The 11136-nt window shown below is 50.3% G+C and overlaps 1 protein-coding gene across 1 annotated transcript; it reads right to left on the bottom strand.

The window, feature by feature from the left end:
- Positions 1-233: 233 nt before the first annotated feature.
- On the bottom strand, positions 234-8483 carry TIMM22 (translocase of inner mitochondrial membrane 22). Its single transcript, XM_023193346.3, has 4 exons — positions 7990-8483; positions 4897-5093; positions 4304-4376; positions 234-2863 (listed from the first exon to the last, which is right to left on the bottom strand). Exons 1-4 carry the CDS (start codon positions 8225-8227, stop codon positions 2787-2789), a joined length of 585 nt encoding a protein of 194 aa, XP_023049114.1. The 5' UTR covers positions 8228-8483; the 3' UTR covers positions 234-2786.
- Between the last annotated feature and the right edge of the window lie 2653 nt (positions 8484-11136).

Raw genomic sequence — 11136 nt, 5'->3', positions numbered from 1 at the left:
GGGAGCCGGGGACGGTGCGGCCCGGGGCCGCCGGTCACTGCACCTGGGAGGAGTCAGGCTAAGGGTTCTCCTGTGAGCAGGGACTGTGCAGCCTGGAAGCTCCAGTCACTGTGCCCAGCAGGGTGGGCTGTGCCCGGCAGGAGTCAGGCTAAGGAACCCCAGTCTGCCTGTCCTTGCTGTGCAGTGGCTGATGGCTGCCAGTTTCTGCTGATACACAGGTAGGATGGGACCCGTCATGAATATCTGACTTTAATAAGTTGGTAAGGATATATTTTTTTGTCTATGTTCTGTTTCAACTTATGTAGATTATTATAAATTGATGTAAACCACGTGAGAGGAAAATGTTAATAAAAAAGGCAAAGCCCCAACATTTGCACAAAACTCAGCCCTGGTGTGTGGATGTTTGTGTTCACAGTGGTCCGGGGAAGCCACCAATCTAAATATTTAACTCTTCCAGCTGCATCCAGATGCGAGTGTCCAGGAATCTGTTTACCTAATTCACTCCCCTTGAGCCTCCCTGTGGCCCACGGGGGCTGGGGCAGAGCTGCGGGGAGGTGGGCTTGAGCCCTCTCCTTGCTCTTCAGAAAGGCCTCCGATCAGCCAGCATCCAGGCTGCTTCTGGCTCACCTTTGCCATGTGCTGCTACAGTACAAATGTCCCACCCGGGACCTGGCCACTGGTGTGCCTTGAAAGTGGTATGAAGTTGTCCACTGGAGAGGAAGCATCTTCTCTGATGTAAACGCTTCTCTACACTTTCCTTCCAAGTGGCACATCTTTGAGGCAGCCTTTTGGTCTAATCTGCTCGTCAGAGAAGCTGGGTCTCCGAGGGCCCACCCTCCCTTTGGGAGAGCCAGTGGCATGAACGTCAGCTCCCACCAGCCGAAGCAACTGGACACTGAGTTTATTCTGAAGATCGGGAACAGATGTCTCTGAAAATTGCTGTTTGGTTTATGAGCTCATGCTGGCTCCCCAGCCGTCCAAAACAGGAAACTATTCATCTCGCGAGCGAATAGGCGGCGTGGACAATGCTTGGCTTACGGAACCGATGGCTACTGACAGCCCTGGAGCTCATCTTTCCAGGCAGCATTGCTTGCATTTGCTCCCACGTGCTAGACTGAAAGATGGAAGATCCCAGGCCTCCTAGGACTTTGACAGGTACCAGGTAGACGTGTCTGCCCTTGCTTCAGGGTGCCTGCAGGTGTCCTATATTTAGGGACAGTAGAGGAAACACTTTGTTCTGAGCTCTAGGGAATGCTCCAACTGGCCTAGTAGTGATGAAGCCTCTTAGCTGTGAGACTGGAAGGGGCGTTATATAGAATTCACCGTAAAAGGACATGAGCCTTGAGCAGAAGCTCATATTCCAAGGAAATGGCAAACGTGACCCAAGGAAGGTGTTACCAGCTGGGTTTGACATCACTCATGTACACACACACACCAGGCCATGTGAGCTGAGTCTGAACTCTGGTTAAGAGTGTGTGGGCTAGAAGACGGAGCAGATGAGGAAGGAGGCAGAAAAAGAAAGGGCAGAGGAATTAACTGTATTATAGGAAAAAGACTCGTTACCACTGGTTGAAGGTGCCCAGAATTGTGTGGCCCCCATCAAGCTACCTGTCTGTGCCCATCCCAAGAGTAAAGGCCTGACTCCACCAGTGCTGTCTCCCCTGCAGAGCGCCAGGGTAAAGCGGCAGCAGTGCTGAAGCCCAACTGTAGACGGCTTTTTTTTTTTAAAACCCATGGCACACAACTAGGCCAAGAAAAATACCACAAGGTCAAGTGGAAAACACGACATGTTAAAACACTTCCCTGACACTGGAGAACGAGGGTGGTGGTGAACTGCCCCTCAGCGACGTCTGATCTTGGCCAGTAGCTGCTGTGACCGAGTCACCACGATGTCCACAGCAGGGCCCTTCACGTGTGACCTCGAGCTCGGCCTGGTCCAGCGGTCACGCTGTGAAGCCAGTGTGTGCCTCTCGGCCAGCACAGGAGGGCCCAGCGAGTTCACGGATGGGATTTCAGTGCATCCCAGGAAGAGGCTGGGCCGGGCTTCTTGAGGCAGGCCCTGGCAGATGTAACGATCTTGGTGAGGGTGACACAGTCCTCTAGCAACCCTGCCTCAGCCTCCCCATCCCCAGCCTCCTCGGAGCTTTGCCATTCTTTCCCTTCAGATGGTATCTTTGGGCCACCTGGCACTGTTTTTAGAATTAGGGGATTTGAAAATAGAAATAAACCAACCTTTTGAACTGTAAGGTGTGTGTGGGGGGGGGGGTGGGGGTATATTTTTTTAAAAACAAGAATGGCAGAACACAAAACAAGTGAGATAATTGGTTGGACGGCATCAGTCCGCCTTGCTCTGCCCTGGTATTCGAGACGGATAGTTGCATGGAATTCCAAGGTAGAACAGTTTCCTGGGTGCCTGTAGAGCTGCTGCCACCTCTGTGCCCACACCACCAAACAACCTAGAGGGCCAGCTGTGGTCAGGCCTGAAGCTTTGTGGAGCTGAATTCCTATATGTCGACATCCTGTCTCCAGATCTGCTCGGAGAGAATCCGGCACAGGACATCCTCTGTGAAGGTTGGCTGGAGTCCAGGAGCAGCCAAGTGTGGCTGCCTTGAAGGCTGGAGGCAGAGAAGCCAGGCAGCTCCCTCAGAATACCAGTGACACGAGGGAAAACGAATGTCTTCAGGCCGTGAAGCAAGGCCCTGGTGTGGTACAGAAACTGTCCTCCACAGAGCAGCCCGGGCTCCCTCTGGAGAGCTGGCATCGTCCTTCCCCACAGGCAGTTACTCTCACCGCAGGTAATAATCAATCGCAGCAGAGAAAGCAGCAAAACCTCCACAACCAATGGCCCCAGCCTTTAAGCCAGCTGTCAAACAAACAGAAAGAACACGACCTGTGGTGAGTGACATCTGCTGGGTCAGGAGGCACTCGCGGAGAGTCTGCACACCCTCAGGTGCCATGAAACAAGCTTAAGCACTGCGAGTCATTCAAGCGCTCATCGCTCCGGAAGACATCAGTGAAGCAGTGTGTATGATCTAATCCAGTGTGCTTTATTGAACTGCATTTGTTTAGCTTTTCTCCTTCAAAGGGTATTTCTAGTCTTAGGGAAACAGCCTCTCACAGGCAGGAAACTGGTTAAGAGAAGCAGCCCTTGGAATCAAATGAAAGCATATGGCCTTGACCCTGAGTTGTTGATGGAATAAATGCCTGGGAAGGTGATCAAAGCCACAGCAGAGCTTCTCAGAGAGGCCCTGGCATCGCTGAGCAATGGGACGACCGGCAGAGAAGTTACTTTGTCAGTCATTAATGGTGCCTGAGGAGCAAAACCAGTTTCATGACAGCACATCATCCTGTCTCTCCGAAGATGAGAAAACCAGCTTTTTGCTCTGGGTAAGTCAGGGCATGACAGATGGAAAGTGGCCCAGTGATAAAACACTGATGCTTCTAGGAAAGTCAAGTCACCAAGGCCCTCCCCCACACTCTGAATGGACATGCCAACAGGGAGAAGTGGCAGCAAATTGGTTTTTGTCTTTTTTTTTTTTACAGCTGATAATCTAATATTTCTAGAATATCTGTACTTAGCACTCAATGGGTAAAAATCAGAATCCCCGAGGGCAGAAAGATATTACTGTTACAATTTCTATCTAGAATTAAAACAGACAATTGTCTAGAATTATTGAGAAAAATGTTGGCCCCATGTGGTGGCTCACGCCTGTAATCCCAGCACTTTGGGAGACTGAGGCAGGCAGATCACGAGGTCAGGAGTTTGAGACCAGGTGAAATCCGGTCTCTACAAAAAAAATCAAAAAAAAAAAAAAAAACATTAGCCGAGAGTGGTGGCGGGCGCCTGTAATCCCAGCTACCTGGAAGGCTGGGGTAGGGGAATCACCTGAACCCAGGAGGTGGAGGTTGCAGTGAGCCAACATCATGCCACTGCACTCCAGCCTGGGCGACAGAGTAAGATTCGATCTCTTTAAAAAAAAAAGTTGTTACAACTGACGGGGGTGCTGCTTGCATCTCGTGGGTAGAGGCCGGGGGTACTGCTAAACATCTCAGAATGCACAAAACAGACTCAATCCCAGCAAAGACTCATGTGGTCGAAAATGTCAATAGTGCCAACGATGAGAAACCCTGATCTAGATCCTAGCGAGTTTCCAAACCCGAGTTAACACAGAAACAAACATGATTTATTTGTCAGAGGGGAAGAAGATCAAGTGTCCCTGGAACACTCGTGTGTTTGGAAATGACAACCTCAGCACGTTGTCCAAGGCCACAAAGGAAAAGCATTCGAGAGCCGTTTACTAACCTCTGAAACCAATGGCTCCTCCAGTGATGCAGCCACTAATGACACTGTTCTTCCAATCCGATTTTCCCCGGTACTGTGGGTGGAGAAGTACATGTTAGAGCCAAAGAAACAAGCCAAGCGGGACCATTAAGGAAGAATACACAGGGTTGCTAGTGAGCTCATTCAGTCCCTACCCAAAGGAAACCTAATCTTTCTCAGAGATACAGTTCATAAGTATACAGAGTGTGTGTGTGTATATATGTAGTGTGTGTTCATAGATGCTTCCTGCAGGTGGCACCGGAGTGCTGAAACCAAGTCCAGCATTTGAAATGTAATCAAAATTTCTTCAAGGGGCTCTCCAGTAAGTCTCATGTTTAAAATCATTAGCTACCTTCTGGCCTACAAAAAGTAAAAAATAATGCAAGCCCATACTGTAAACACACAAAAAGTCTGCAATAGGGACTATTTTATGGAAGTTCAACCTAGAACGTATCTGATGCTTCCGATCTGCTTTCTAGTAACAACTTTCAAATAACTTCTAAAGAGCAATTTCTCTTTAAAAGTCACGAAATGGTGGCCCCAGCAAGGATTTCTCAGAAGGCAGAGACACTTACAGATTCTACCAAACACTCAGTACAGGAAAACATGGCTCCCACAATGGCAAAATTTTTGGCATAGGACATTCCTCTCTGCCCCATGTCTTTCAGAACTTCTTTCGCAGTCGGTGTACGGTAAGGATCCTTCGGGTCAAAGCCCACATTCGTATCGATGCCAGCGGTAAACACCCCAAATGCACCTCCTAAGACAAATCCTAGAAGCAAACACAGAAATGAAAGTGTCTTTGGCATGTTTTCTGGATTACTGTATTGGGATCATCCTGGAAGCCCTGGAAGGGCCATACTTTTGGATGACCACCGGTGCAAAGGACGCCCCCCTCTTGCCACTCAAACTCTTCACTTGCCTGGTGGATAGTTTTGCACAATCCAGGCTCTGTCTGACTGACATCATCTTCTCTGTCTCCTCTAGGATTTCTTCCTCCTTCCATTCCCTAACATTTCTCAAGATTCCATCTTTAACCCTCTTATTCTCTCTACATTCTCTCATATGTAAACTCGTCACCCTCAAGTTCAGCTATCAAATTTGCAAATCACTCTCTTGGCCACTGTGACATTCACAGTAATGCTTTCCTGAGCACCACATGCCAGATATGCCACAGCCTCATTCATTCTTCACAATAATCCAGTGAGACAGATGCTATTAGCCTCTCCTTTCTATAGATAAACTGAGGCTCAAAGAGGTTAAGCAACTTCTCCCAAGGCCACACAGCTACCTAATGGCAAATCCCACACTGGTGTCCACATCTGACCTTCCGGAGCCTGCTGGACGTGTCCATGTGGATGCCCTCCCATGACTTCATGGTCAATATGAGTTCAATACAATCATGGGCACCTCCCCTCCAGACTTCCCTGCCTACAGCTCCTTCCTTCCAGTCATGCCATCTCCAAACACTAGGAGCACCTTTGACAGCTTCTTTGCTTCCTCCTATAACCAATCAGTCATGAAACACGGCAAAATCTTTCATTCTACTTTTTCAAGTCAATTCCATCCCTGCCCATGTCCACAATTACCACCCCAGTCCGGGGCCTTCATCACTCAACCGCGGAGCACTATGAAGACCCCGTTCATCCTTTCAACAACTCTATCAGTGATTTATTAGGGTCAGGCGGAGTGAGGAGCAAACACCCAGTCCATGCCCTCATGAAGCTTCAGTCTCGCAAACTTCCTCTCTGGCCTTCTCAGCCACAGATTTTTCTTTCCTTCACCATACTCTATCCTAATTCACCATGTTCATTATCACTTGTTACTCTTTGTAAAAAACATCAACTACTGCCCTAATGCCTGTAAGCAAAAAGCCCAAATCACCCCCCTCCCCGACTCAACCCCAAACTTGAAATAACATTTTTCCTTTGCCTAAGTGTATTTTCTTTCCTTCCTTCCTTCTCCCTTCTCCCTTCCCTTCTCCCTTCTCCCTTCTCCCTTCCCTTCCCTTCCCTTCCCTTCTTTCCTTCCTCCCTCCCTCCGTCCCTCCGTCCCTCCATCCCTCCCTTCCTTTCTTTCTTTTTGAGATGGAGTCTTGCTCTGTTGCCAAGCTGGAGTGCAATGGCGCGATCTCAGCTCACTGCAACCTCCACCTCCTGGGTTCAAGCCATTCTCCTGCCTCAGCCTCCCGAGTAGCTGGGACTACAGGTGCCCACCACCACACCCAGCTAATTTTGGTATTTTTAGTAGAGACGGGGTTTCACCATGTTGGCCAGGATGGTCTTGACCTCCTGACTTCATGATCTGCCTGCCTTGGCCTCCCAAAGTGTTGGGATTACAGGCATAAGCCACTGTGCCCGGTCCTTTTTTTTTTTTTTTTTTTGAGACAGGATCTTGCTCTGTCACTCAGGCTGGAGTGCAGTAACTTGATCACAGCTCACTGCAGCCTCAACCATCTGGGCTCAAGAGATCCTCTTGCCTCAGGCTCCGGAGTAGCTGGGCTCTCAGGTGCATACCAGCTAATTTTTGTATTTTTTGTAGAGATGGGGTTTCGCTCTATTGGCCAGGCTGGTCTCGAACTCCTGGGATCAAGCGATCCACCCGCCTCAGCCTCCCAAAGAGCTGAGATTATACAGGAATGAGCCACCGCACCCACCTCACCTACCTGTATTTTCTCAATCCTTCCAAGACGCAGCTCCAGTCTCACCTATGGTCTTCCTCAACCAAAAAAAAAAGACCTTTCTTCTTCCTACTTCACTTGTTTTCATTGACATTCTCACTATATTCATTTCTTAAATGTCTTTCATTCTCAATGAGACTTAAACTCATCTGCAAATGTAGCCACCTATTTACCCTGCACACAGAAGGGATACTGTACATTCTCAAATCTCCAAAAAGCTGAAGGGAAACATAGAAGGACAAGTGCACACTTCGTCTCTCCTTGCTCGCTGCTGTCCAGTCACAGTGGTCTTTCAGTTTTTCAAACCTCAAGCAACCGCTGTCCTAGGGCCGTTTGCATGTGCATTTCCCTATGTCTGCATCATTCCTCTGCAGTGTTCCTGCTCGACATTCTTCTCCACATAGTATAATACGGCCCCGTGAAGACCAGGCTCTTGTCTCTCTCCTGGCACGTGATAGTTGCTTAGGAACGATTTGTTTAAGGATTTAAGAGAATGAGCGAATTCAAGGGAATGAACGGATGAATGAAGTCACCCATGTAATAACTTTTTTCTTTTCGAGATGGAGTCTCGCTCTGTCGCCCAGGCTGGAGTGCATGGCGCGATCTCGGCTCACTGCAACCTCCGCCTCCCGGGTTTACGCCATTCTCCTGCCTCAGCCTCCCGAATAGCTGGGACTACAGGCGTCCACCATGCCCGGCTAATTTTTTATATTTTTAGTAGAAACAGGGTTTCACCGTGTTAGCCAGGATGTCATGTAATAACTTTTAGGCCCCAACCACAGCACCGATCCTCTGATGCAATTTTCATCAAAAAAGCTGACCTGAGGCGGCAGGAGAGGTGACGCCCGGGTTCACGGAACGAGATGGGGGTCTGGTCAAGGTCAAGGCCCGCAGTCCCTCGCCCCCCAGGCGCGTGGGCCTCTCTGCAGAGATCCCCACTGCCGTCCAGGCCCTCAGCCTCCCAAGGATCCCACTCGCCCGGCCTCACCTCCCACGCAGGCCAGCGCAGCCTTGAAGGCACAGCTTTCCATCACCTTCTCGATCATCTTCTGCTCCTCACTCTTGGCTGGACTTGGGATCCCGCCCAGGCTCCCAGGCTCCAGGAGCCGGGGCTGACGCTTGTCACCCACCAGGTACTGCAGGAGAAGGCTGTACTGCAGCGGAGCTTCGGCGGAACCGGCTGCCTCCGGGGCCGAACCCTCGGCATTGGGGGCGGCCGCCGCCATGACAGTGACAGTCGCTGCCCAAGCAACCCTCGCGTCCTTCTCCCCGCAGCAGATTCGACAAGCCTCACGCTGCGGGCCCTGAGACTAGCCACCGTGCTGCAACGGCAGATTCGCAGCAAGAGGAAGCCGCGGCCGTAGGAGCCGTCGTGCGCACATCAGCGGGAGCGCTATGGTGTTTCCAAAAAGAAAGCCTCTTGTGAAAATGGAATTGGGTTTGAACAGCTTTCCCCATGTCACAGACAAACGAGATTCAGATTCACCAGAAAGCGCTCTCATGGTCGGGGCTGCAGCGCGGTGAGTACAGAGATTTGTAGTTCCAATCCGACAGCCAACTACATTTCCCAGGAAGCGTTGCGCGTGCTCGCGCGTCTCGGCCCCGCGGGGGGGCTCCTGCGCGCTCCTGAGGGGAGCGAGAAGCGGCCGCGCGCTCCAGGGCTGCCGTGCTCCGGATCGCCGGGAGGGGGCGCGCGAGCATTCTCGCTGCTCTTTCCGCCTCCTGCTGTCACCCGGCGAGGAGGCGTTAAATCCTGTGGTCCCGGAAGGTGCGGTGAGTGGTGGACGCTTTGTAGACACGCGTGAACGTGTGCTGGAAATGCGCGGACTGGGCGCGGGGGCTCACGCCTGTCTTCCAGCACTTTGGGAGCCGACACCGGTGGATCATGAGGTCAGGAGTTCGAGACCAGCCTGACCAACATGGTGAAATCCCGTCTCTACTAAAACTACAAATAATAATAATAATAATAATTAGCTGGGCATGGTGGTGCATGCCTGTATTCCCAGCTACTTGAGAGGCTGAGGCAGGAGACCCCGTCTCTACTAAAAATACAAAAATTAGCCAGATGGTGGCAGGCGCCTGTAATCTCTGTTACTTGGGTGGCTGAGACAGGAGAATCGCTTAACCCAGGAGGTGGAGGGGGCAGTGAGCCAAGATCGCACCATTGCGCTCCAGCCTGGGCGACAAGAGCCAGACTCCGTCTAAAAAAAAAAAAAAAATCGGTCGGGCGCGGTGGCTCAAGCCTGTAATCCCAGCACTTTGGGAGGCCGAGACGGGCGGATCACGAGGTCAGGAGATCGAGACCATCCTGGCTAATACGGTGAAACCCCGTCTCTAATAGAAAATACAAAAAACTAGCCGGGCGAGGTGGCGGGCGCCTGTAGTCCCAGCTACTCGGGAGGCTGAGGCAGGAGAATGGCGTAAACCCGGGAGGCGGAGCTTGCAGTGAGCTGAGATCTGGCCACTGCACTCCAGCCCAGGGGACAGAAAAAGACCCCATCCTCAAAAAAAAAAAAAAAAAAAAAAAAAAATCCTAACTTACAGCGTATTTGCTGACTTGAGTGGTGTCAATATCCCCATCGTGGCTGATTTCAAACTACCCAGCGAGGTCATCAGTCAGAATTGAGAAGACTCACAGCAGCATGTGGTTAGACAATGTTTCTATCACACAGATACAATCTATGGAAATAACCTCAACAGCATAGATAGGAGTATGGTGTAGTAAAACTTTTAGGAGGTGGTGAGTTTTGAACACACATTACCTGTTTTTAGTATAATTTGATTATAAATGTATAAAATGTAATTTTTAATAATAACTATGCTTAACAATCGGCTAAAAAACTGATAATTTATTGCCTTACTTTTTAAAATTATTCTTTTGAGACAGAGTCTTGCTCTGTCACCCAGGCTGGAGTGCAGTGGCACAATCTTGGCTCACTGCAACCTCCACCTCCTGGGTTCAAACAGTTCTCTGCCTCAGGCTCCCCAGTAGCTGGGATTACAGGCATCTGCCACTACACCTGGCTAATATTTGTATTTTTAGTAGAGATGGGATTTCACCATGTTTGCCAGGCTGGTCTTGAACTCCTGACCTCATGATCCACCCGCCTCGGCCTCCCAAAGTGCTGGGATGACAGGCATGAGCCAAGAATGTAATTTTTAATAATAAGTGTACTTAACCAGCTCCAAAACTCCTGATAATGTATTGCCTTAATTTTTAAAATTATTCTTTTGAGACATTCTTGCTCTTGTCACCCAGGCTGGAGTGCCGTGGTGCAATCTCGGCACACTGCAACCTCCACCTCCCAGGTATGAGCGATTCTCCTGCCTCACCCTACTGAGTAGCTGGGATTACAGGCACGCACCACCACGTCTGGCTACTTTTTGTATTTTTAGTAGAGATGGGGTTTTGCCATGTTGGTCAGGCTGGTCTTGAACTCCTGATCTCAGGTGATTCACCCACCTTGGCCTCCCAAAGTGCTGGGATTGCAGGCGAGAGTCACTGCGCCTGGCCAGTTAGGGCCTTTTTGTTATTGTTGTTAAACATTTGTCATTATACCACTGCACTGCAAGCATGTTTTGGGAACCAAGAACACGTTCTCCTCTTTGAGGAAACCAGAATCGGGGCCTGAAGGCAGAGAAACTGGAATGGATTTCTGGGCGTATCCAGGAAAGTCCTAGGGGATGTTGGAGGGAGGTTTTCACTCCCAAGAATGCTAACACTTTGGCATCATTGTGTACTCCTGCTATGAACAAAATGTGGCCTGGGAACACCTCTGGGCATTTAAGCACACTTTTTGCTAATGGCCCGAAGGCAGTGCCGTAGCAAGCATCTGCTTACTTGGGCCAGGGGCTCTCAGAAGATGTTGATCAAAAAAGATTCCTCTGGCCGGGCGCGGTGGCTCAAGCCTGTAATCCCAGCACTTTGGGAGGCCGAGACGGGCGGATCACGAGGTCAGGAGATCGAGACCATCCTGGCTAACACTGTGAAACCTCGTCTCTACTAAAAACATACAAAAAACTAGCCGGGCGAGGTGGCGGGCGCCTGTAGTCCCAGCTACTCGGGAGGCTGAGGCAGGAGAATGGCGTAAACCCGGAAGGCGGAGCTTGCAGTGAGCTGAGATCCAGCCACTGC

The sequence above is a fragment of the Piliocolobus tephrosceles genome, chromosome 16 (genome assembly GCF_002776525.5).
Source record: "Piliocolobus tephrosceles isolate RC106 chromosome 16, ASM277652v3, whole genome shotgun sequence".
Taxonomy (NCBI): domain Eukaryota; kingdom Metazoa; phylum Chordata; class Mammalia; order Primates; family Cercopithecidae; genus Piliocolobus; species Piliocolobus tephrosceles.
Note: the sequence above shows the minus strand (reverse complement) of the source record. Positions and strands in the feature narration are given on the sequence as shown.